This window comes from Botrytis byssoidea (genome assembly GCF_014898295.1).
Source record: "Botrytis byssoidea strain MUCL 94 chromosome Unknown BBYS_002, whole genome shotgun sequence".
Lineage (NCBI taxonomy): Eukaryota > Fungi > Ascomycota > Leotiomycetes > Helotiales > Sclerotiniaceae > Botrytis > Botrytis byssoidea.
In genome coordinates, this window is record NW_024065843.1 from 788,632 (window position 1) to 814,805 (window position 26,174).

Genomic DNA, 26,174 nt, shown 5'->3' on the forward strand with positions numbered 1-26,174 from the left:
AAAAATACCAAACCAGCCACCAACTTCCAAACTACCCAGCCAACCAACAAACTAATCATCTACCATCTATTATCCATCATCAAACTCACAGCTCACAACCCAATCAAAACATATATATATATATCTTTCACCTACCCTAAAACCAAAACAAAACAAACAAGCAAACAAACAAAAACTCCTCTCTCCCCATCCCACACGATACCCATACCCCCCCCTTCCAAGTTTCCTCCTCTCTCCCTCCCTCACAATTCCCAACCTCAATCCCAATCCCAATCCCAATCCATGCACACAATCTCGCATTACATAATCCACCCCAACCCCAATCATCCATCCACCCAATCATCCCATCCAATCACCCACCCATCACCCCAACCAACCATCCATTCGGATTCGGAAATCCGCCAAATTTCCATATTCCGCTCTGAAGAGAAAAAATGACCTCAAAACTCCACTCAGATGCATCTTTTGATTCTTGGTGTATGTGTGGTGCAAATGGGCTGGCTTACCAAGATGCCGATATTTCCTTCCATCTCCGATTGAGATATATTGATTGATAAACGGCTGCTGTGCCCATCTCTCTTGTAGTATTTTCGATGTGATTAGTTTTATTTATTTATTCATTTGATTTATTCATTCTCTTTGTTCATGCTTCTTGCATTTGTGCTATACGAAACGGAACGTTTTGTTGAAGACAAAGTTACTGGAATCAATCAACTCAATTTCACGTCAACAGTCACGAAAGATGTAAAGGGTTCATCAAGTAGTTGGTGTTCATATCATTAGCATTTCCCATATTTCACTCCATCCCGTCCATTCATCCATTTCGCTCCAATACTCCAAATACAGGTTTTGTCCTCATCTATCCACGTACGATATGTATGTATGCAATGTATGAACATTCTCATCCCCATACCACTACCACCACAATCGTCGCTTCATATCATCTATGCACAGCAAGAGAAATCAGAAATCGAGCAAAATTTTCCATCGCCCTGCCTCCCTCGAACTTTAGACACGACCGATGATTAGAAAAGAGAAAGAGTGTCTCCACGCCATGGATCACATAACATATGCACATCATGTATCTATGTCATATGCAATATGTCGTAACGAAAAAACAAAGCGTTGAAAAGGTGTTGGTGCTTTATGCTTATTTCACCCTGCGCTAGGAAAGAAATAAGAAACTAAGAGAAAAGATGCTCCGCGAACGCCCAAGAACGATGATGTGATTGAAAGACCGACATCGAAATAGTGTATGTACAAGGCGACTTAATTTAGGATTGGGTGATCAATCGAATTGAAAGGCCAAGAGATCTGCGAGTCTCATGCTGCGAGGTATTTGTGTATAGTGGGTCGAGGATGCAGTAGCAGAGGATGTGCTGTACGCTGATATAGACGGAGATCATGTCTAGACACAATTAGCATCAAATATGTCATCGATTGACATCGATTGGCATCGATTTGACAGAGTCGAACATACCTTGTACACTTATCTATTGGCCAATTCATTCCAATTAGCTGGGAATAGCAGTGTTCGTGCTCTGCGAATTCTTCCAGACTCCTCCTCCAACAGCTCTAGAGATACCGACTCCAACACCGACGGCAAGAGCAACGACCACCAAAGCAATCAGGACCTTAATCCAGATTCTCGTCTTTCGATCGAAACCAGCCATGCAACCGCAGATACCAGCGCTCAGTCTGTGTTGCTTCATAGCCTTCTTCTTCCTCTTCATTTGTTGTTGACCAGGCCATACCGTACATTCCTGCGTCGCACCCGTCTTCGCCTTCGTCAACAATGTTCCACTCTTCGTTGTTTGTTGTGGTGTGAGACAAGCTTCGACATCTGTATCGTACATCGCTATATTATGCTTCGACGAGGATTTTTGTGCTTCGAGCGAATATCTTGTAGGGTTTGGGTTGTAGAATGGAGAGAATGGAGATGTTTCTTGAGACAGACTGCTTTTCTCGTAGCGAGTGTGAGTTGGACTTAAAGAATGGGTAGAGTCGACATCTTCGATTGTGCTGAGAACGGATTGATTGGATTGTGTGCGGGATGGAGTAGGTCGATTGATGGTAAGAACGTTCGTGTCGACAAGAGTCGATTTCTCATCCACAGGAGAGGACATGATGAGTTTGATTTAATGTCCTTTCTTTTAATTTAAGAAGGTTCTTTGGCTCGAGATATATTGGTATATCGATGCTCGAGCAGAGGAATGATTGATAAAGGTGCTTGGGAGGTTACTTTAGATAGTAGGTAGGTTCGTAGAAGCTCCAATCCGTGATGCTAGCGTACTCTTTTCGAAACGAGGTAAGAACGACCGACTTTCTATTTTTGAAAGATCTTCGAATTGTTGTTTTGAAGAAGCTTTTATTCTCTAACACAAGACCAATAAATGATTTTGAATCTCTTATCGTATGGAATCTGTGACAATTGATTCAATCAAATTCCTTTTGAAAAGGTTGGTTGTCAAATATGATTCAGTTGGATGGATGATTTGAATGAATGATTGAAGATTTTAGGCGTATGATTCCTCTCGGGTGTTGCTCAGAACCTAATCGTACAGTAGTCGTAGCAACTTTGAAGAATCCGATTGAGGGAGGACGATAACAAACAAACAATTAAGGATCGAAGTGATACTTGTTTTTTTTTAAATTGTATATAACAAGAACAATTACCGTAATAAGGGTCGAATGGATTTTGAATTAAAAATATCCAAGAAGATGAAAAGAATAGAGTCGAGTCGAATCGAGTCAAATAGCCATAAAAAAGGAGGGGAGAGGGATTAGATATGAATGAAGGTATTTTTTTGTGGTTGCGCGATAGATACTGACTACACTACCTAGTACTGTAGCTAGCTAGTGTCTACTCCGTATACGTATTGTCTAATCGACTAGGGACAGTTGGGGAAAAGAAAAAGATAATAAGAATAAGTGCCAGTACGGTACCAGCAAGTAGGTAGGCTAATGTACGGAGTAGCAGGCAAGCAAGCAAGCAAGCAAGAAAGCAGTATGAATATGAATATGAACAGGTATTTCTCCTCATAACCTGGTCAGGTCTGGTCTGGTCGGGTTTGGTCTGACCTTGGCTTAACCATTAGTATCCATAACTAGTACCACAGTGCCACTCTATCTCATTCCTCCACTCCAAAAGTTCAAACAATCTTCACGCTCCATCGATCCAGTCTACTCAGGCTACCCAGTCTACCCGTCTGTCTATCAGTTCTCCAAGCCCACATCATCTAATCACCAACTTCCAACTTCCCACTCCTCAGACCTTCATGCCGGCATTACTCGTTCACTAAATTAATCCAAATTTTCATAGTCAGTGTCTAGTAGTCTCGTCAATACTCAGTCATGATGTCCATTCATTCGTCCATTCTCAAGTCTATTGAAACACCAAACTTTCCTCTTCTTTTCACTATTCAAAGTAATTTCGCTCTCAGAGCAGCTGATCCCTTCCTGTTCCTAGATTTTTGATACTAGGATCCGGAAAACTAATCTCTTCTCAGCAAAATAGTTGCACCAAGACCCGCCAAAACCCACCTTTTACCCCTAATAAATCCTTGCACAGCGCGGAACACTAACTTCATTCTAGACAAGCTTGGATAGGAATCAGATACGCTCGTTGCGTTTGATAAATCGATATGCGAAGAGCCCTTGATTTCGATATAGTGCTTGAGATTTGATCTTCTTCAATCAACATATAGAACTATTGGGTTTACTGCGGGATAATAGGATCACGGCTCAGGAGTATCGCTGCGGTAATGGCGATGATGCTGCTGTCAATATCTCATATCCACTTGTTCTGCTACTTGTATGTACGAGGTGAGTAGTACGACTGCGAGTACGACTAGTTTATTGAACGTTTTGTTTCTGCAGTGTAGACAAATGACAACAGGATGGGTTTCTCGTGGAGGAGGGATTTTCCCGTATGTACCTATGCGTAGATAGGTAGGTAGGCATGCCTCTGCACACTTCGTACCCAAAATAAGAGTCGTATGCGCTTGTTAAGGTTATTCTGTACGCCTCAGCGTTACACACCTAGTGCATACCTAATATAAGCAAGCTTCCGGTACAGATATTGAATTTGGTATCACTTCCGATGCAGGATCAGAGACGAGATAGAGAATTGGATAGGATGAATGCATCAGAGCCACATGCAATATTCTCAGGGCCTTTCTATGATGTTAGCTCCTTCGCCACTATACCCTTCATTAAATCTATCCGATCGAGTTTGTATTGCATAAAGTGCTTATCACTTCAATACAAGATCTAATGGCGTGTCTAACACCCGATTCACTTCTATCTTCTTATCGCCATCTTGGGTCTTGACGCGTGGTGTACATATCGTAGCATGGTGGCTATACAATATCTATTCGTATAAAAATCATGAATTTGGCCATATGACAGTCTCACTGGGTGGACTACATACTTCTTTGCCCACAATACTCGAGTACAATAATGGGTATCTGCACTGCAATGCCCCAAAGCACAGACTCAAACACACCATATCCATATCATATCATATACTAGACAGGAAGATAATATGGACCCGAGTAGATAGGGAAGAGATACCTATGTCAGGAAGTACTGTATGAGCGTCGACAACAGCTATGAAATATCGTACGTCCCAAATTTCCCTTCTTGAATCCTTCCAATATCTCTCTCAACAAACTGCATCCCTCACCCATTTCCCATATCCCATATCCCATCTTCCGAAAATCGACAAAGCACCGATACGCATACTCCAAACTAATAAATTAGCCTTCCACGCCGCGAACCAACATCAACTTGATGGCAAAAACTCAACGATCACCCAATAGCAAATACTCATCCATCAAATCCCCACCTTCCTATCTCACCCGTTTAGCTCCCAGGAATGACATTGTCCAATCAGAACATAAACACCATATACCAAGCAATTCCCTCGCTTCCTCACCCACTCTCTCTCTCTCTACTCTCTACAATCTAATCCGCGGGGTCACCTTTTTCAGAAGGGGTGCTGTGCGTAAAATCTATTCCATGCATCATGCATGAAAGAAAGCTATTAGCTTTTCCAATTCTTCTCACATCCTCCCGTCCGCTATCTCTCGCATATGAATTGACGAACAAACCCAGGTTACCTAACGAACCAAGACAAACTCAAACAAATAAATAAATAATCTCGAGCTGATGCGCGGAGTTGCCGATATTATTGCGATGTTTGCTTGTGCGTGATACTGGGTATCTGTAGCACTCCCCATCACAACAGATGCGCTGTTCAATTCTTCGAATCATTAGACCCGAGAAAAAAAAAATCATCTAATTGATCAACAAACTCTTCTTCTAGTCTTCATCTAACATGACTCCCCTTATCGAAATTACTAGCGACGGCACTTGCCACGAGGGTGCTATACTCAATTTTATCTACCTAGATCAATACCTCACAGGTTCAAAAAGAAAACCAAGATAGGGACGAACGGACCGTCTAGAAAAGCCCGTGAAGCCACCATTGTTCTAGACATAGACGCTTGGCATTCCGCGTACCAAGCTCCCCCATCAATCAAGCGTCATTAAGCCTTTTTCCCAGCAGCTAAAAAGTTTCTTGGAATATAGCTTGAATTTTAGACTGTTGATTCTTTCCTTTCCTTTTTGACTTGATTCGATTTTGGATTCGATCTCTCGATTTAATTTGATATGCTACCGTAGTGCTCTTGCTACCCTGTATGTGTGTCGGAAAATTCCCAGTGGAAATCTCCTGTGCGTTCTGAAAATGGGATTAGGTCATGTGCATGGACGTGAGGATCTTTTGATTCTCGAGAGGGGTTGGAAGAGTGTCAGGTGGTATCATTTGAATTAGAATGATTTTTCCAGCTTAGTTGAGGAAAAGGAAGTAATCGAAAAGATGGGGGTATAGCAGCGTGGGGAAGATAAGTTGGTGGCGGAATTGAAAGAGCCTCGGAGAAAGGTAGTTGCTATATTGATTTATACTTTTTTCTTCTTCTTATGCTTTCTGTTTATTCTTTGCCAAGAGCATCACGTTTTTGCCATCTGCTAAACGCAATCTTGTAGTTCTTGAATTGACGATTAGGTCGCCCTGATACAGATAGCCAAGAGCTTGCCTACACTGTCAGTCTGTGGACCGTAGTACTCAGACAAGTGGACATCTTCGAGGTAGAATAGAAACTCTCTGCTTTTCTTTTCATCACTGTTTCTTGCTTTCACTGCCATTCAGCAATGGATCTGAAGCTTCGATGGATATCTACTATTTCAATTCAATAAATCAATGCGAGTATGCAAATATACATGTATCTTTCTATCCATAACCCTCATTGTGCTGCTTGCTGAAGGCTTGTTTGCACATCACAATCAATATAATTACTCACAAATATACTCTATGGCCATTTTTTTCTTTATGGTAATTCATGAATTAACTAGCATTCAATGCCCGGATTGCTTTTCATCCTCAAGACTTCCAACAGTCCTTTGGTCCTGGCATCTCGATCGTCTATATTACAACGCTCTCAAATATTGCACCCTTCTCAAAGTCATTATCTCCTTTCAATATCTTCCTTCCGCCTACCATAGTCCCTTACGAACCCGCCAATCCCTTTTCTCCCAACCAATCCAACCACACTCCATATGCTCCCGTCGCATTATAATGCAAATTAATGCCATGTCCAGTATTGGGCTGTATATACGCCTCGAAATCACTCTCGCCAACATTCGGGAAACAATCCTTCACCATCGCAGCCAAAGAATCCGCAACCCCTCCGGTAGCCAAACAATCCGATCCACAATAAGGTAAATCCGCATCCCCATCTATGACCATAACCGGCCCCGCATAATTGTTAGTCATAGGTAAGGATCCCAATGTAAGAAGTTCTCCTTGTGTAACCGTCTGCTTTGTGCTTTCGGCATAGGTGAGGATCGATGGATCGTAATAGTTGGGCTTGAGGAATAGATATTTGTTTGCGGCCGCGTTGGATGAAACCATGTACCCTGCTGGCACGGCTTCGGGCGACGACAATGAGATATCCGTAGTCCCTATGTTGGCAGTAAAATTAAAAAATCGAGACGGTTGGTTTTCCTGCGCTTGTTGGAAGTTTCCTCCCGCCGCGAATAAGGATACGAAGGAACTGTTCATCGTGAATCCAGTCAATACGATTCCGTCGGTGATATTGGGATACATGTTTGCTAAAGCGTATGTTTGGGCGCTTCCGAATGAATGACCAATGTGCACGATTCGGCTATAGGACGTGTTCATTGCGGATGGAAATGTACCGTTGCGAAGCATGGTTGTGAGGGCCGCGGTGGCGGCTACTTCGATGTAGGATTGAATTTCATTGAGGGGTTCGCCGTGCGAGGAAGCACCGGTACCGAGACGGTCGAATGATAGAGTGTGGTAGGAGTAGTTGGTGGTGGCTATGTCGATGTAGGAGTAGTTGAAGTTGTTGTAAGGGAGGTCCCAGTAGGTTTTATCGAAGCCGATACCGTGGGTTAGGACCTATATGGAGAGTTAGTTTGGATTCCTACACGCTCCCACCTGATATGCACAATACATCAAACGAAACCCAAGAAAAAGAAAGCATACCTGTATTGTTGGATTACTCGAATTATCCGCATCGGGTTTACAATACATAGTACTGATATTATAAGTCCCAGTCGTCGTCTGATATCCTGACAAAGCTATATCCGTGAAGTTTCTTCCCTGCTGTGTTATATTGAGGAAGAAATCGGGAGTAGTGAGATTGGTTGTTGGAACCTCGATATCGAATACTGCTTGACGAGCAGATATCGTAACGGGCACCGTGGCATTGATGCATGTTTTTGCCGTGGCTGTCGCCGCGAGAAACGACAAAGTACCAATGAGAGACGCGTGGGGTTTCATTCTGTGAGATTTTGCGGACTCAAGAATCTATGTGATTTGTAAGGACAGAGTATAGAAGGAAGAGATAGAGAAAGAGAAGAATAGGACGAGGATGCTTAGAATTGGAATATAGGGATGAATATATACTATCTAGATACTTATATCACATTGACCTCCATCATAAGCAGCGCTCCCTTCCCAGATATCACTATTACAAATACCCGTATACGAAATTCCATTTCCCCAACCCTTTTCACGCAAGACCCAGAAACCCCGCGATGGGATCGACAACGCAAATGTGAATATTTGCAATTCGTGAGCACGACCCGAGGAATAGCTCTTTTTCCCCAGCTATTCATTGCTCGCTAGATGCCTTTCTCCTCGTATCAAATTACTAGTTGGGTGTTTATACTTTAGAGTTTCCAAACTATCAACTCCCTAGCGTTGAACTCAACTCGGTGCCACTGGCTTGTCAATCTGAGATGGGATTTCAATCGTTTTTTGTGTTTCCCATATGTTCGATTGTTGAATCGTGTCGTGCGTGAATTGATATAATCACTGATCAGTCACTACATAGCTAGCTCACCACTCAAAAGAATAACTTTACTTTACTTTTTTATCATTCCGTCCATCCATCCATCTATCTATCCATCCTCTCAACTATCAGACCCCAAGTACCGATACCGCAAGTATTTGGAATCCAACTAAAATACCCGTGAGCTTTCAATATCCGCCACCCCGGGCACTATACTATATCCCACCCGTCTTGCATCCGAGCACTAGATCATTCGGCAACGGGAGCTCGCGAGTTGGGATGAGTGGAATGGATACGTCATTGGGCGTAGGAACTTGCCCGTTGGGTATTTGTTTTGTTTTTTGTAGATAATTTGGGCGTTGGAAATACTGGATATGGATATAGTTATAGGCTTTCGAGTAGTACTTGGGTAAGATGGCTGGTTTTGATCTGAAGGGGGTTTAATATACCAGTATATATTACACTAGCGGATTGCTTGAGGTACTCCGGTAGGTATGGATAATATCTGCTGGGTCTTGATGGTTACCTAGGTAGTATATCAGAGAGGTGGACTATTACCTTGCGGGTCTGGGGGTCGTTATGTAGAGTATATTTTCTCACATGCATCTTGTATAATCTGTAATATAACGGCTGGATTGTCAGTAACTGAGCTAATATCCATTTGTTCCTACAGAAGTTCCAATTCCATATAAATGATTATCGGAACAAGGTTCTTGAAACGAAACCAATCTAGACTTTAGGTCACATGTAGCCTGTCAAAATCTGCGTTCATAAATATTACTTTATAGGGATATTCATCTAAAAGTGAAAACAAAGGTATAACTTGCTATAATAGAACTTCTTAAACTTTTTGCAGTCAATCTCAATACATAAAGGAAACACTTCGAGACTTCCTCAAACCAAAAAGCCTCTTCCATCTGTTGCCATGCAAAAGTTTCGCAGCCGGAAAGTGCCATCTGATAGCATCCAGCCGTCAGATCTCAAGTTTCTCCAACTCCATGGACCCTTGTCTACCCGAAATTCTCGAAGGACTTGCTGCTGGAGTCAATGACTCCAGATCTTCCACTTTGGTCAACAAGTAGCATGACGCATACATATTGACACTATTGATTGAGTTAGCACATTGTAGATAAGATCAGAAACACGAAGTCGAGAAACTAACCGATCAATGCATGCCCCTCCAATCCTGGCACCTACTCTCTTGCCTACGAATCCCAGTCTTTCAAACGTGGAAATGTACCATGGCGTCAGTGCTGCGCTTCTCAATAATACTCTTCCTCCCATCTTGAGTGCCCGGTTCAACTTCCTGATCTGCTTCTCCGCAGCCTCAGCTCCCGGATCAAACCAATCCATACTATCCATAACCACTGCAATAGTAAGCGTGCCGGGCGTGATTCTTTGAATCACTTCATCAATTTCATCCGTATGAATTCTCAACCCGTCAAATGCATCATGACGAGATAACTTTTGATGCGATTTCGGACGTAGATAATCAGGGTGACATCTCTGAGTATAAGAACCTTGAAGACAAACCAAGTAATATGGATTATCCTCCCCTATCAACGAATTTTCAATCACTGGATCTAGAGTCTGAATCATGTATTCCCACACCGCACTTCCCTTACTCTTCTTCAAATCAGTCTCCGAATGTTCTAGAGGCGAAGAATTTCGCGCCACGGATTCAGAAGCTATGTAATCCGCTTCCAACATATGAAGCTGATTCTTTGGAACTCCAAGGGCTTTCCAGAGAAAGGTTTCTTGAGATACGACGAGGTAGGAGAAAATCCGGCTCATAATTATAGGTCGGATTTTTGTGTTCCAAACTTCTCGCTGTTCGTTGAGGGTCTTGGAGGCGAGCAAAGTTTTGATTTCGTTACTAAAACCGAGGGTTTGGGATAGGAGACGGATGATGCGGATGGCATGGCGGGAGCCACCGGTTTCATAGAGACCGCGAGAGCTGGTGGTGAAGACGTGAGCATGGGTCAACCAATATTGAAAAGCTCTGGAAGACATGTGAGGCGAGAGACGTGTAAGAAGTAGTTCTCGGAACTGGGGATGCCTCCCAAGACCGAACAGTTTCCAAAAATCGGAATAGGGGAGGGCGGCGAAGGAAGCAACTTTCAATTCGAGAAGATGGTTTTGGTTGGGGTTTAAATCAATAGCATGGATACGACGAGGAGATTTGAGGGCGTAAGAGAGGATATTGTCACCTGCGCTTGTTATTGCTAGGATAACATCGTCGCGAGTGATGTTGAGGAGACGTTCGTCCACTCGGGTATCTTCCCAAGTAAAGGCGTAGATATATTCTTGTCCAAATTGGGTGTGTTTTTTGAGCTGATCATCGTAGTGAATTCGCCAGTGATGATTCTGGTAGAAGAAAGAAGGGAGTGGCAGATTTGCTGAGAGATTGACGATGGCTGCTTCGAACGCTTTAGATCGAATCTCTGGTAGTGTTGATCCATCCACAGTGCGGGATAGCCTTTTTGTATGGTTGATAGGAGACAGGTACGGAGATTCTGTTACTGCGGCGTCGAGACGTTCAACCATTTCATGTGGGTAATTTGGAGCTGCTATTGAGGATGCAGGCTTCTTTTGACATCCAATCCATATGTAGTATGGAATAAATCCTAATAAGTTGTTTCTTGAGTCTGCGCTGAGAACAGTTCCAAATCGATATTCGAGGTAATCTCTACGACCAGCCTCTAGATTCACACGATCGACATCGAACCATGCTCGCCAGAAAAGTCTCCCTAACCAGTTCACATGTCGATTTATCACGCCGCCAGTGTAGTTTCTACAGCTAAGGTCCACAATCGATTGGACGTAGAAGTCTACAACACCAACCATTCCCGAGGGAGCGAGTAGGTTGGCAAGAGAGTCGATGACAGAATAAAAGTCAGGCTATAAACGGTTAGCCACTGGAAAATCCTATCTCAATGTAAGTATCGAACACTCACTATCATAGATAAGCTGTAGGACAAAGTAATGAGATCCGCACCACCAACAGCATTCGAATCCGAGAAATAATTCGAAGTAGGCGACCGCGAGAGATTGGTAATTTCAAGATCAATATCTTCATGGTCTTCTAGACGAAATGTGCGAGCATCCTGACATACAACCTTGACATTTTTCCAGCCAAGTCGCTTGAATCTTTTCCGTGCAACTTCACAAAGACTGGGAGAAAAATCAACAAGATAAACGCTAGAGAAGAACTCTGGAACCGAGACATATTCAGACATCGCTTCGATATTCCATCCAGTGCCACCGCCAATCTACTCGTGATTATTAGCATTTTGTATATCTCACAAGGGCGTGGTTTTGAAAGAAGACCATCTTTGGCATTTCCTAAGCTAAGAAAAAACTTACATCAACCCAAATGCGTTTCGTATCATGAGTACGTTCCCTACTCGCCTTATTGACCAATTGCGCCGCCACCAACGCCAGCATATCTTTTCTCCCCCTCAACAACCTCTTCCTTGTCGCATCATACACTCCCGCCTGTGCCTTGTAGAAACTTTCCAGTGCATCTTGTTGACCATTTTCGGTACCATCCCCATTATGCGGTTTAAGAAACGACGCATAGAAAAATTTCAAGAAGGATTTTAAAGCACTAGGATTTTCTTCATCTTGTGTCGAGTTCTTGGGGTAAAGAGAAGCATTTCTTGCGAAGAAAATGACAGCAATGAAGAAGAATAAAATCACAACTGTGGTGAAGATTTGATTCTGAGGCTCTCTTAAAATGTTAAGGGTAAGAGAAGCCATGGTAGTCTCTCATTACTTTGGGCAAAGAGATCTTGTACGTAGTTGATAGTAAGGATCGATAATGACAACAGGAGCGAAAACAGGAAGATGAGGGGTAAGAGTATGTAAAATATCTCGCATAATCGATCTTCCATGATCATCAGCATCAGTACCCCTCATTACCCGATGAAGCAATAACGGTGCTCCATTTAACCCAAGTTGCTCAAGAAGCTGATCAACCTATCGAGCTACCACATGGGCGACTATCAAACTGAAGTTCCTGCATAGCAAATTGCATCAAGGGTCCCATTAAGTTAGTATGAAGATAGCCTTCGGGGTCCGCGTCTCATAGGCTACCTCTTTCAGTGAAAGAGGCAATGATTCCGGGGATTTTCGTACTTGAACGGCTTCCACTATGATCTATGATCATCTGGTCGTTTAGTGAAAACCTTGGGGAATTGAATTGGATCCCCTACTCCTATGTTTAGAAAATTGATTGGAGGTAGTCCGTACCAAGTAAACATGTGCATAAAAGCAAAGCATTAAAAGGGTCGTTGGAAGCTTTAGTGTTTGTTCTCGCATTGACCAATCATAAATCATGAAATTCGCACGCGAGAGTTGATTGGCTATCCATCTTAAGCGATGGAGATGGAAAAGTGCCTAGATACCTGCAATTCCAGTATTGGTTTCAGAAACCTGCACAAATCAACGCAACAATCAAGGCCTCACTTACTCGTGTAGTCTGGACACACTTCATAATTGCTTACAACATTCAATCACCAAGTGCTCTGCATAGACTGATCGCAGATAAGAAATCGTTGGCCATGGCCAGTTGCATTAATACGAATTCATTTCAAGACTAGGCTATAGCTTCACATCTAATGCTGGTCATACAACATACCCTTCATAGAGGTATGCAATCTTTGGCCACCAAAACTCCCGAGATAGATATTCCCAACACTTTTCCGAAAATAACAACAATAACAAGTACCAAGGTTTACTCTTCATCATCAAAGCCGGCCTCGGAGTCTTCTTCTTCATCCACCTCAGAATCATCGTCACTACCTCCCATTTCCTTTTCCTGCTCTCGTTCCAACTTTCTCTTTCTGTCTTCTTCCCTTCTGCCTTCTTCCAACATCTTCGCCTTCTCCTCTCTCTGCTTTCTTTGTCCAACAACAAATGCTCCCAGTGGAGTCTTTTCCCATTCGAATCCTTTCAAGAAGCCATCTACTCCGGCTCGATCGTTGGGTGCGAACTCAACCTTAGCTCTCTTTCCCTCGATCCATTTCGAGTTTGCTTCCAATTTTTGAATGAGAAGTACAAACATGGAGTTTACTTTGCTGTTCTTGTTCCCGGAGCTCTTGTTCGAAGCATCTTTGAGCCATCGCTTTAACATTACGACAACCGGTAATGTTAGTTCTGGAAGTGCGATGCTAGTAGACCAGAGGACAAAAAACTCGGCAAGTAATTCAGCCACCTGCTCTCCAATACCATCTTGGTAAACTCGTGTACGAAGATAGGACTTTTGAGCCTTGAAATTGGATGCGAAGTCGAAGAATTTAGATGTGCTTGGCTTTGGGGGCTTCTTCATTTCTGCGGAGTTAAGGACCTCTAGTAATACAGATGCTAAAGGAATGTATGTTCCAGTGGCTCGAGAGAGTCGAAGTAACGAACGGATTAAGTGGAATCGGAGTGGGAAATAAGTGGAAGTTGGAATAAGACGCATAGCTCCAAGGGTGACTTGAACAGTTGGGTAAATGAGTGGTCGAAGTTGAGACTCTTTTCCTGTTTCAGCCTCCTTCAGGGAATTGCAATGCTCAGCCAGTACAGTCGACCAGAAATCAAGAGAATGGACATATTGCCAATTGTAGACTTGCTTGTATGATTCCTTTTGGTTGTTTGTGATGCTGCTTCGCAAATGAATTGCTAGTTGACGGATAAATGTGAAACCGGTTGTATATCCAACACCTTGATCGATTCCCCATAATTCAGCGGCGGAGTTCTTCATGAGATTTATACCCTGAATAGTATGAATAGTGGTATTTCGGCTTCCCTTGAGCAGACCTTGGTATACTGTCTTCATAACGGCTTCCCGTAATCCAGCATCACCGATTATTGCGAGACGTCGAATAACCAAGAAAGCAGTGATTCGGGTTGCTTCTGTGCTCGAAGCATCGGACCAAATGTCTACCACGGTCTTAACGACATTCTTGAGAACCTTTTTGAAAGATAAGAGATACGGAAGAAGTGGTATGACCGAGGAAAGTGTAAGTTTAAGGGTAGAGGCATCAGATAGCGAAGCGAGGAGATGTTGAACAGAAGTGATGTGAGATCGCAAGAGGGGCGATAGCGTCTTGAACTTTTTCGAATCCGTTGATACTCGGACTTTGCCAGCAGCACTCTCCTTGACCGGAAGATGATGATTGAGAACCTCGGGAACTTGCTTCAAGGCAGCAAGCAAGAGCTCGTGATAGACTTCAGGATTCGTTATCGAGTATTTGTATTCCTTTCCATCGTCTTCATTGACGTGCGCAGCTGCTCTAAAAGCTAGAACAGCTTGTCGCATGGCCCGTAGAGACTTCTGTTCAGACATTGCTTTGGCCCACTTTGTGACCATTGCTTTAGTGACTTCAGAGGCATCTTCCTCTTCAGCTTCTTCTTCTTGCGTCTCTTCCTCCTCCTCTACCTCTACGACCTCCTCTTTCTTTGCCTTTTTCGACTTCTTTTGTTTCTTCTTTTTTGGTTGTTCATCTTCTTCACCACTTAACTCGTCAACTTCGGCAAAGTCTGCATCGTCCTCGAAATCCAAGGCTTCTGGGTCGTTCTCTTTGAGATATTTATAAAATTCCGGGTCTTTCTCAGCGAGCGCATCCATGGCACTCTTGCTCATACCAGTCATTCCTTCGTCATTGTCATCATCGCCATCTTCACTGTCACTCATTACTGGCGCCTCTCCAATTGAATCATCGGATGATTCTTCCTCTTCTTCTTCCTCTTCCTCAGGTTCGGTCCTCTTCCTCTTTCCTAACTTCTCTGCTCCCTTCTTTGCTTTCGACTTTTTCTCAAGCTTGGCTGGAACTTCAAAACCACCTTGAAAGAAATCGTCGACGCTCATCTTTCCGAATGCATCCTCTTTCGCAGATGGTTTAGGCTTTGAACCTTCCTCCCCGTCCTCTTTTCCTCCCAAGAATTCGGCATCCTTAGCATTTCGAGCCGTTCGCTTTGCTTTCATTTGTTGTCTTTGCTTATACTTTGCGCCATCTTTACGCTTTTCCAATGTATCCTTGAGATGATTCTTCTCGAATTTACGAGTGGACTTTTTAGTACTTTTCGCCATGGTTGAATTGGAGTTTTTGATAATAAAGTTGCAAAATAAATTCTAAGATTTTTTTGAGATGGAAATCTTTACGGCGATAAGCTAGTACCGATATAGCATATCAAAAGCGGTGAGAGTTCCACAGCTTCTACTAGGAACCTTCAATTAATCAATTACAACCAAGGTAATCTTTCTCGCAGCAAAGCAGTTATCCAAAATACCTTGAACCCTTTGATATATTAGCTTCTTGATAGAATTCAACGTCGATAATAATATCTTGACGGGCATCCACATACGAAACTTGCCTTATACATTAATTCAGGGCTTTCATGCCTACAAAATGTTACTCGTTACACAGCAGACGCGATTGCGACAGCCTAAGCTTTCCCCCACCAACAACCTGCGATATACCCCCCAAGCTCATCGAAGACATTAATCGAACGCCATAAACAATATGTATCAAAACAGACAACCGGCGTATGCGCCTACACCTCATAGTTATATACCGAACACAGCATTATCCGCAACCATAAATTTGGATGAGGTAAATATCTCTCTATGTTTGAGAATGCCCCAGCTCATTCCAAAATTTAGGAAGTGAAGCTCGCCGAGTCTAGAGCAGAGCGCGACCTTCAAGACTCACTTGCAGAAGTGTTCAGTATCATAATCACTTTAGATCAACTCGAAAGAGCTTATCTTAAGGATGCGATTCCAGAATCAGATTACACTGAGACTTGCGACCGATTGTTGAAGCAATACAAAGCTATATTAGCAGACGAAAGTGTAGCTAGGGAGTTTGTGGATTTAGAGACCTTCAAGAATGAATGGGATGTGTGTATATTCCGGAACTTCGATTTTCAATACGTGATAACTGAGTGCGACTCATTACAGATAGATGTCCCAAGAGCCACGGAAAGACTCCGAATTGGATTACCTAGCACCGTTACTGCACCATCACATAACGCCTCCACTTCAAACAACAGCGGTACTAACGGAACGTTAATTCTCGAAGCGACACAGGATTTCATAACATTTTTGGATGCACTGAAATTGGGATTATTGGCGAAGGATCAACTACATCCGCTACTGTCAGATGTCATACAAAGTGTAAACAAGGTTACGGACAAAGACTTTGAGGGCAGGGGGAAGATTGTTCAGTGGCTCATTGCTTTGAATCAAATGAGAGCAACGGAGGAGGTCAGTGAGGACAAAGCGCGAGAATTGGAATTGGACATGAATTCGGCATATCAAGGATTCAAGGCGACCTTAGCTTAGCAGTCTGCCAGGTTGTCACAGGAGTCATCGGTGTAAAGGCTAATTACCAAGCGATATCTATTTGTGAATAGGGGCTCGACTGGACGAGGGGCTCTGGATTCCTCTCATCATATAATTCGCAAGCCGACTTGATTTAATCTTAGGTTTTGTAAATTCTCACATTGAGCTGTGCTGATTTCCAACCTGCTTGGAGGATCGAGTTGATGATTGATAATCTTGGATTAGCAAAGTTGTTGGTGAATATCATTTGATTCCCCTTGAAAGGTTATACCAGAAATGTCCAGAAACTAGGGTACACAAATTCATCCTCGAAGATGCGTCTGACTTGCTCAAGAACAAACTTTTCTACCTTGCCCACATTCTTGAGTACTTGCTTGCCATTCTCCCTTTGCCCAATTTCGCTCTCAACCTTGATCTCGTGCAAAAGAGCTCCCATTTTCATGCCAGCCGAAGCATCTGCGTCTTTCTCATCTGCACCAATAGCAGCATATGCATCTTCAGGCGAAAGGAAACAGAAATGAGCTCTCTTGCGGATGTATGCTAGAACAGCAACCCCGTCAAACGATAGCCCCGTGATGTTCAATTTCACGGGAATGCCCACGAAGCTTGGCATAGGGTAGTCAAGCAAGATATCTACCGTGAGTGAAAGTCGGATATTTCCAGAGTATCGGACTCGGAATACAGTCTGAAGATCTTCCACCTTGGGCTCTCGAAATCTTCGTGGTGGTGAAGTTGGCTCTTCGTTGTCGTCAACGTGTTCCTCTGGTATCGTTTCTTCGGGGACGCCGTCTTGAGTTGCTGGTCTAGTTGTTGAAGACGAAGCAGCGAGAGTGGATACACTGGCCTTCTCGCGTAGCGATTGCTGATTCAGATCCGCAATTTGCGGAGGAGTCATGGACCTTTCACTCGCCGTATGAGATAAAGGCGTATGAGATTGATTACGGAGCGCAGATAGGTGTAGAGATGGGCTAGGTCGGTCCGGCCATCCTTGAGGTAGATGTGCACCGGCAACCGCGGCTAGTGGGGTTTGAGTACCAGATAATCCACTGGCTAATTGAGAATGGAAATAACTCAAATTTGATGTTCCACCTGGAATACCAGGTGTGCTAACACCTAAAAAGGGACTTCCGGTGTCACCAGAAGCTTGCATTGATCGCAGTCCAGGATATCGTGTGTCAATATATGCAGGAGGGGTCGAAGTATGTGATGAACCATTTGCCGTCCTCTCTACGCGGTCCATCCTCCTTCTTTCTCGCAAAGTCTTGGCGACTTCATTCTCCCCATCAGTTTGAGAGTTCCCAGAGTTCTCTTCGTCTTCGTCATCTTCTACATAGTCGTCATCGATATCTTCGTAGAAATCAGGTAATGGATCGCAAATATCTTTTAGTTCGACCTCTGGAGCAATTGAGCCAAATTCAAATGTGTGTACTTTAACACCCTTGATGAAGCGGGGCAAAGTCACGGTCTGGAACTTAGTATGTACAAATTCTCGGATCCTTTCTGCGAGGGCAATCCCATCTGGCCCGGTAGTCAATGTCTCCCAATTCAGGTCGATAGACATTTGGCAATGAAATTTCTTCTTCTTCCAATATGATCGATCAATCAATCAGTCAACAATGTTGATTATGGAGATGACGCAATTGAATTGATGTTTTTGTCGGCTTCAAATAACAGACATTCCCTTTGCTGATTTGACGGAGAGAAGAAAGAAAAGAGAAGAACTATTGTTACCTTCTATTTGTTGAAGTGGTATTATTTGACACTGTTGTTCATGCCCTACATGTATTTTGTGCTTTGTAGACGAGGATGATAATTGGCAGGCAATTGACATCTAGATGGGGAAGCTATTAAAGCAGCAGCATTCGACTACTATAGCGGCAATCCGTTGCTACTCACCAATGCTTAGTAACTCCGCACTTCCGGCTTCCTCTTTCGATCTTTCGAATTTTTAACTATGCTTCATTCCTCTCACTTATTATTGCATCCGCGGATAATTTTATTATTCGACTACTCCATAAATATCAATATACGAGCTGGTGGAAAATAGATCAAGGGAAATCCTGGTCATGATCTACATCACTCGAAATTTTAATAAAAGATAGCTCCATCATTTATCTTGTTTCTGGTTCCTGGTTACAGCACAATACTATGTACATCGTTGAAATTCCAAATCCTTTCGGGTGCAAAACCTGAAATCAGAATAACTAGTATTTGAACCAGTCCGGGTCGTCCGCAAACCCTTCACAGCAGCAGCTCCCAGCATCCAACTTGTAATGCCATATGGATGACGTTGCTTGAAACGCAAGACAATAAACTATCACATAAGAGTTTCAGAATGACATCTGTCTATGGACTCTTGGTTTGGTATCAGGTTTTCACCAGAACGTATGGAGTAATATACCTGCATTAGTTTGTATGCAGTTATCTTCAGCTTCTCTGTCGTGTGATTTATTTGGCGCGCCAGTCTGCGTCTAATTAGCCGGCGCTTTTTTTTTCCTTGTAAAGCTTTTTGACGGCATAAGCGGGCATACCTTGAGCTCACATTTAAGCAAGGATAACCTTACCCTGCACAATTCATCACATTACAATATTACATGTAAAAATTTCGTCTGATGCCCCTGGGCCTCGAAGGCTAGGCATCAAGGAGGCCTTCTGCTTATTTCGAATTTTCGACTCATCATGTTCTATCTATCTTGAGAAGGTCATCTCAAAATGCCACGATGTTGCATATAGGAAGATGGGTACTTTCCTCAATTCGCATGTAACACCTTATATTCTTATCATATTGAGTTTTGTTCCTCGTAAGTACGTGCCGCTCTTCTGCTCCCGATGGTATCACAGCTCCACAACTTGGCTGATAGCTGAGTTCTGGCCATCATCACTACGGGTGTGAGTGGTATAGAATCTCTACTCAAAAGAATTCTCCTTTACCAATCCACTCTGTTTTAGGCGGTAGACGCGCTATGACATACTTATCTTCACTTGCTAATCTGTGAATGGAAGGACACGACCGATAACTGTCAATTTCTCGAGGTCCATTGATAGCGACATCGCAGATGTGGTTGCTCTCCGCATTGTCAGCACTAAAAAGGGAAATATCCGGTCCAAAAGAAAACTAGGATTAGGCCTCCACTGGCAATTGCCTGATTTCTGACCAGCCTTATCACATGATTGAATATAGCTGCATGTAAAATGCAAGGATTTGCATCCCTGGACCTGGAATTTCAACCGCGCTTCTTCCCCTTTCTTATCGATCGGTGATTGCCCATGTCACATTCGTTGCCCGTTACTTGCGGGATATTAGCCGCAATACGACTGATAAGACTATCAGTCAGTCGAAGACGGCGGGTGTCGCGCTCTCTCAGGGGGCCTGTAGTTACACAAAGAAAGCCGCACGGCAAATTGTTCAACCTCACTCAAGTTTTACTCCATCGCTAGCGTACATGATCTTTTTTGCCACACGTTTGATTGGCAGAAGTTCGGAAGAAAAGAGAATTGGATATGAGGTCGTACTTTGGTGAAGAGGCAGTGGAACAATTGAATTGTTCAAAACTGTATTGGCTGACATGTTTGGTAAAATTGACCTCACTTGTGCACTCTTCACATGCATGTTGCTACATTCAATATGATTCAAAGAAAGACGATTGTAATTAGGAAAAAAAGTGTCGACTAAAATCTACCACAGCAGAACGAAAACCCCCCAAAAGTAACAACACAATGAGATATTGTCCCATGAACTCCCAGGTATGCTTGTATGATTACAGCAGTGATTCACGACCAATCTTTGCACCTTAGAATTCTGACCCTGTTCTAAATTCGCCTCTAGCTCCAAACCCCTTCATCTGCACGGATGCCCACAAAATATCCAGCTCCACTCGACTAGTCCCGTCGGAGACGATTGGAGAATTCCGAGGTGCCGCCTTCGAATACGGTTTAAAGGTTCGAGGAGGCATATTCTCTGATCTTAATCAGTAGATGACTAAGCAGGAATGTTGGAGTCGCACTTACTTACGAGGGACAGCCACTTGTACATGGTTCTCCAGCATTGGATGTCTCAATTTTTGGTCCACTTGGGCAATTTCCACTCGCTTTGCAAGCAGCACATTTGACTATCTTGGTGTCGAAGTGTCTGTTGCAGCTTTTGTAGACGACATAGTGAGTGCACATTTTGGCGGTGATTGTTCGGGAAAGTATCGTGAGCTTGTAATGGAAATTTCGAATTGACCTATTAAGACGCACCGGAATTAGCATTGGATATCAATGGCAAGGATAAGTGCTAGAAATTCTTTATCCTAAGAAAAAAGTGAAGCACAAGTAAAGTTTGGTACTTACTTGGGCGATGGCGAATGTGCGTGAGATGATGTATTTGCTGAGGAACTTCTTATATGAGGAAAGCTGGCAGATAAATATATTGTAGATGGTAGACTATTTGTGTGGTAGTGAACTTAGAAGTGATGATGGAGCTGTTGAACCTCTAAAATCATGGGCGACGGCAGCTTGCTTTATACACCGTCGTACCATTCCGAGTGAACGGTACTGCCTGTCATTCAATTTGGAAAATGTTGTTTGCTTTGCCATCCATCGCAGGATGTCAACACGAAGTCAGTCTGAGAGGGGGGGGGATGCCTGCCGACGAGCTGGTGTGCCTTCTTGTTGGTAGTTCTTTCCGCAAGGGGTTTGATGTAGTTGGAATTGGCAGATCGAGCTGTAGCCATAGAGGTATCATACCAGGCTTTCCGTGAATACCAACAAGAAAATAGCCGTCATCCGCCGCGCAAACGGTTGGGTAGAGGATTTGAGGAACACAGCGAGAGTAGTGGTAGGGCGGGCAGGTATCAATTCCATCGCTGACATGGTATCGGTAGGGCGCCATAGCTAAAAGCGCAAGCTCACATGGCCAATCCTAGATTGCAGGTACGGCGAAAGGAGGATCGATGCAGTTGCGGACAAGTCAAGCGTTCTGATTATTGAAAATTACAAAATGGATGATCCACCCGAGGCAGCAAGGACCTGCAAGGTTTGCAAAAGTTACAAGGACCAAATAATGGGACCTGCAACTAAATTACCCTTAACCATCTTCAGTAGCAAATGTAGATCTAGAGACTAGATTGATTAGAGGCTAGAAAGTAGAGGCCAAAGGCTAGAGGCTAGAGCAGAGACTAGAGGGCAAGGGCAAAAGAAACATAATTGCTGCACCTATTTTGAGCCAAGTACGGTACATTACAGTGATTACACAATACACACGCTTGATTTTAGATCATGGCTGAATGAAGCTGCGCGTGGGGATAGATAACTGGAAGAAAGAATACATCTAGTGAGCTAAATCATGCCATTGCATGATATTGTAATCTAGTAATCTAGTAAACAAAATAAGATAAGTTGGGGGTTTTACGAATTTGGGGGTTTGGAGTTGACAGATCAATTCATCATATATGTAATCACATCAGTCAGTGCTCTCGCTATTATATTAGGCTTAGGTAGTGTCGTTTAACGGGGGCTTGACGTTTTTTCCCCCTTCATTTTCGACTAAAATTCACCAGTAATTATATCTAGCACTTAGTAAATACTATCATCCTGATTAAATTGTTTCGAGTATGACCACGGCAATTAAAACCAGACCAAACTATAGACCAGGTCAAATCACAAACTACAAGCCAAATTGACTATCCGCCAAAAGAGGAAAAAAAGACCAAAGCCACAGTAAGAGTGCCATTTCCTACATGGGGTCGCAACATTAGTCTTTGTACAACTATGCTCCAATTAAACGGCTTAGATCCGATTAGAGACTGCGGCTCACAGCATACACTACGATGCTAATGGCAGGCTTAGGCTTTTTACTACCTTAGTACCTCACGTAGCACCTATAGATCTCTCGGTTTTAGACGCTTTGAACCCTTAGATGAATCATATTCTACGGGGGTGCCATGTGGATGTGTCAAGCGGACATTGTGAAAAGAGGCTTCTCTACCTTTGAAATCGTATCAACCCAACTTTCTTGTTCCAAAATAGAAATATATCACACCCTTAGAGCATTTGGTTCACGAGTTTCCATTAATCCAGGAAATGGCACAGCAAGACTTTTATACAGTACTCAAGTACGTAAGGCTTCTCGAAGCTTTTTCTCGCTTTTCGCGACAACGGGAATCGACAAAGGGATCACCTTGCTGTAGGGCTGGGTTAACAAATTGCATCAGATGTATTCAACCAATGAAGCTAAACAAAGGTACTAGGTGATAAGTCCAACCTCTAAACCCAGAGAAAACTCAATTGCGGGAGCGCCTGGGACCTTGTTTTCTCTTATGGTCCACCTTCAACCGTCGACCCTGTTTGCTGACAGACTCGGGGACTCGGCGGTCCAAAAAGAATTCAGAATCTACAACAATTCAAACAATTCAAACAATTTTCTTTATATAGTAATCTTAATCGGTATCCTCTTCTTCTCTCACACGTCTCTTACAATTTAACATTCTACCCAACAGCCGCAATTATGCATAATTTCTATTCCTCCCTAGCTTGCATCGCTAGGGTCAGTCCAACGTTCACCAACGTTGAGTTGCCGCGATCTTGGTTACAATTGGCCCCTCGAGGACTGATCACCAACATATTCATCAGCTCGCCGTTCGTACTCATTCAATTAGTACAACTCTGCCCTACGGCTGAATCATTTCACATCGGCAGGTGGCCGGACTTTTACATGCGTGATTGATTGAATTCTACGATTGTTGGCAGAAACGCCACTATGTCATGCACTTTCGCGGCAACGTCTCTACCTTCTCCTTTTCCATCTCTCATCTAAAAACTTATCCCTGAAATTGATCACAATACGGCACTTGTAGCTGTCGAAGGAAGGTTTCGCGACTGGATTGGGCAATCTTCTGGACGGCCTGCTCCGGGGCACCAGACACAGATCGCCGGCAGGACTCGAGTTTTCTGCAGCCAAAAGATGATGAATGGATGAATGACGATGGTTTGGAGTACTAATTGTTTCTATCATTGATGTTTGAAGAAGTTCACCGCATCTAAGAAGGATCTCGGCTTTCTCGAAGATGGCTATTGTGTAACGATTGTATGTAGGTACGGGCCATCAAATTACGGGCCAGAGTTCGGTCAATGCAAGCAAATCTACCTACAGGAACAGGAATGTATATTCAATATTCTGAAGCAGGTCATATCGCAGTCTTCAGTCGGTATCGGCCCGCTCATCGGCCTCCCGAGCTGTACTAAGGCATTTCTTGACTCCACAATGGGGGATGTAAAGGATTCCAACGGCTTCAAACTTAATATGCGTGGTTCATCACAGCACTTTAGCCTCTCGCGATACTCTGTCAAGTCACAAGGGGCCACAAGTCCATTCGTTCTGCAGGGTTCCGACGTCATGTTATTTTGACGACGGATACCCACAGCCGTGTCCGCTGTCAAATACGGGAGATGGTTGACTAATTCTGCGAAAGGAGACATACAGGATCTTGACTCGATTGAGCCATTCGAGTTCCAATTTTTGAAATTCCCCTTGGCTTGCTACCTACAGGTTGCCTGGCTGAAATTACATTAGCTATAGGGTGATGACCTGATCAACCAGTGTCCATCTTCGATAAGCAATGTGATAGACACCGGATAATTTCGAAATTTTCAGGAACTCATGTGTGACGTCCGTTTGTTAGCGGCACAGCGAATTGGAGGCGATTAATAGACGCCAGTGGAATGATTACTGATGTATCGTCTGAGGAAAACAAGGGTGGTAAGTATGAAATTGAAGAAGGGGAATGACTGCCCAATATCCTTGTACTTTCCTCGTAAGCAAGACCGCGTCAAGTGATGGTAGTACAAGAAGCTGAGCAAGGAATTTCTTTCAATATGAAGTCACTTCTTAATGACGGGCACGGAGGGAGGTTTTCTTCCGTATTGCAATGTGCCTAACTAAATATCAACTATCCTAGATGGGCCACTCGAGACATTCAGAAGGGTTCCGGAGCCGAAGAGAAGAGAACCGACAATATGAAACGCCAATACTGATCAATTGATATTGTTGCTAGACACTAGACAAAACACTACTTCGTAGACACTAGAGGAGTAGACACTTTACTTTAACTAGGTTCCCTTGTCTAACACACCCTAGGCTAAATAGTATTCGATTTAAAACGTCCCACTTACCTCCGAACTCCGAAAAACTACCACAAGAGAGTAGACAACGCACCTACCACTGTCACTACCACTACGACTCACTCACTACTACACATCATAAAATGAGAGTCCTGTGAATACCGGAGAGACAAATACAAAAGACGAAAGACAAAAGAATGTGCAATCGTCTTTCTGGCATGATTTAATGATATAGTCAAGAACTCGCACAAGGGCTTAGATCGACAAGATCTCTTTAGTCACCATTGGCATCCACATTCTTCTCTGGTTTGCTCCATAGGAACCTTGATCCCTTTCGGATCTGATGAGATTTCGGAATCGGATCGTATATTCATTGGGAAAGAAAATAAAAATGATTTCATTCCTGTTTAATAGTCCTTTGGAATCCACCAATAATGATGCTTTCAGAATGAGATATGCTCATAGCTACATGTCGCGTAACACGAGTGCATACATCCGAAGTCCACCGGGACACCATAACTCCCGTTTATGCTATGCCCTGCAATCACGGAGATAACATAAACTTGAAGAAAGATATCATAGCGGAGCTTCACCATCTAGAACGTTCACAATCAAATCACAATCACATTCTGGGCGTGGTGCATAGTAAGACGGATCATATTCATCGTCAAGAGGAGGCGAGAGGTAACGCAGGGGAATTCTAGCTATCAAACATTACTCTACTCGTACTTTTCCGAGAATTGGTTTGTCCAAAAAAAAAATGGACACTACTGCTGATGAACAATACGTCGTATTGAAGCATGCATGTATGCCTTCTGACTGTATAGCAAAACCGCAATGCATTTAGCTTTCTCAGCCGTTTCATCATTAATAGAAGGTAATCCGCTCTTGCATAAGTGAGTCTTGCAACACATCGAATCAGCACACCATCACAATTCTCGAGGCCCAAATTGAGGCCCGCCTGCCTTCAGTCTATGGTCAGCTTCACATCACGTGATTAAATATATTCCAATTCCATGGTTCAATAACTCCTGGTGCTGGTTCATCTTCATGAACTATGTGCCGACGTCTCGTAATTGAGGCTGAGCCCATAGGAGAGAATAAGAGGGCCTTGTTGGTTTCTTGTTGGTGCTGCGTATCTCCGCCAGAGAAAGGAGAGAAGATCTTCTCGCATTCTGGATGAAGTCTGGCAACAAGTGGAATTGAGATATTGGTTTAGGCAAATTCCTGCTTGCATCCTTCCTTTTCTTGCGTTTTACGAGACTTCCAATTAGTCATTTTCAACTGGCACACTCGTTCATCGTTGGTTTTCGTGTTGGCAGTTTGGGAGTCACACTTCACTTTCCCATGAACAATTG

The 26,174-nt window shown here is 43.4% G+C and overlaps 8 protein-coding genes across 8 annotated transcripts; 1 reads left to right on the forward strand and 7 right to left on the reverse strand.

The window, feature by feature from the left end:
- Positions 1-1,514: 1,514 nt before the first annotated feature.
- EAE97_001023 (uncharacterized protein) lies at positions 1,515-2,126 on the reverse strand (the record flags this gene model as incomplete). Its single annotated transcript, XM_038871533.1, has 1 exon — positions 1,515-2,126. One exon carries the CDS (start codon positions 2,124-2,126, stop codon positions 1,515-1,517), a length of 612 nt encoding a protein of 203 aa, XP_038737434.1.
- A 4,445-nt stretch (positions 2,127-6,571) lies between these two features.
- On the reverse strand, positions 6,572-7,870 carry EAE97_001024 (uncharacterized protein; the record flags this gene model as incomplete). The annotated part of the gene is made up of 2 exons (XM_038871534.1): positions 6,572-7,486; positions 7,574-7,870. 2 exons carry the CDS (start codon positions 7,868-7,870, stop codon positions 6,572-6,574), a joined length of 1,212 nt encoding a protein of 403 aa, XP_038737435.1.
- Positions 7,871-9,357: 1,487 nt separating this feature from the next.
- EAE97_001025 (uncharacterized protein) lies at positions 9,358-12,146 on the reverse strand (the record flags this gene model as incomplete). The annotated part of the gene is made up of 4 exons (XM_038871535.1): positions 9,358-9,487; positions 9,547-11,285; positions 11,342-11,656; positions 11,751-12,146. The coding sequence occupies 4 exons, from the start codon at positions 12,144-12,146 to the stop codon at positions 9,358-9,360; spliced, it is 2,580 nt and encodes an 859-aa protein (XP_038737436.1).
- A 976-nt stretch (positions 12,147-13,122) lies between these two features.
- On the reverse strand, positions 13,123-15,462 carry EAE97_001026 (uncharacterized protein; the record flags this gene model as incomplete). The annotated part of the gene is made up of 1 exon (XM_038871536.1): positions 13,123-15,462. One exon carries the CDS (start codon positions 15,460-15,462, stop codon positions 13,123-13,125), a length of 2,340 nt encoding a protein of 779 aa, XP_038737437.1.
- A 433-nt stretch (positions 15,463-15,895) lies between these two features.
- On the forward strand, positions 15,896-16,716 carry EAE97_001027 (uncharacterized protein; the record flags this gene model as incomplete). Its single annotated transcript, XM_038871537.1, has 3 exons — positions 15,896-15,985; positions 16,036-16,272; positions 16,333-16,716. 3 exons carry the CDS (start codon positions 15,896-15,898, stop codon positions 16,714-16,716), a joined length of 711 nt encoding a protein of 236 aa, XP_038737438.1.
- Positions 16,717-16,981: 265 nt separating this feature from the next.
- Positions 16,982-18,277, reverse strand: EAE97_001028 (uncharacterized protein; the record flags this gene model as incomplete). Its single annotated transcript, XM_038871538.1, has 1 exon — positions 16,982-18,277. One exon carries the CDS (start codon positions 18,275-18,277, stop codon positions 16,982-16,984), a length of 1,296 nt encoding a protein of 431 aa, XP_038737439.1.
- Positions 18,278-20,343: 2,066 nt separating this feature from the next.
- EAE97_001029 (uncharacterized protein) lies at positions 20,344-20,762 on the reverse strand (the record flags this gene model as incomplete). The annotated part of the gene is made up of 2 exons (XM_038871539.1): positions 20,344-20,674; positions 20,729-20,762. The coding sequence occupies 2 exons, from the start codon at positions 20,760-20,762 to the stop codon at positions 20,508-20,510; spliced, it is 201 nt and encodes a 66-aa protein (XP_038737440.1). The 3' UTR covers positions 20,344-20,507.
- Positions 20,763-21,263: 501 nt separating this feature from the next.
- On the reverse strand, positions 21,264-21,589 carry EAE97_001030 (uncharacterized protein; the record flags this gene model as incomplete). The annotated part of the gene is made up of 2 exons (XM_038871540.1): positions 21,264-21,421; positions 21,445-21,589. 2 exons carry the CDS (start codon positions 21,587-21,589, stop codon positions 21,264-21,266), a joined length of 303 nt encoding a protein of 100 aa, XP_038737441.1.
- Positions 21,590-26,174: the final 4,585 nt, after the last annotated feature.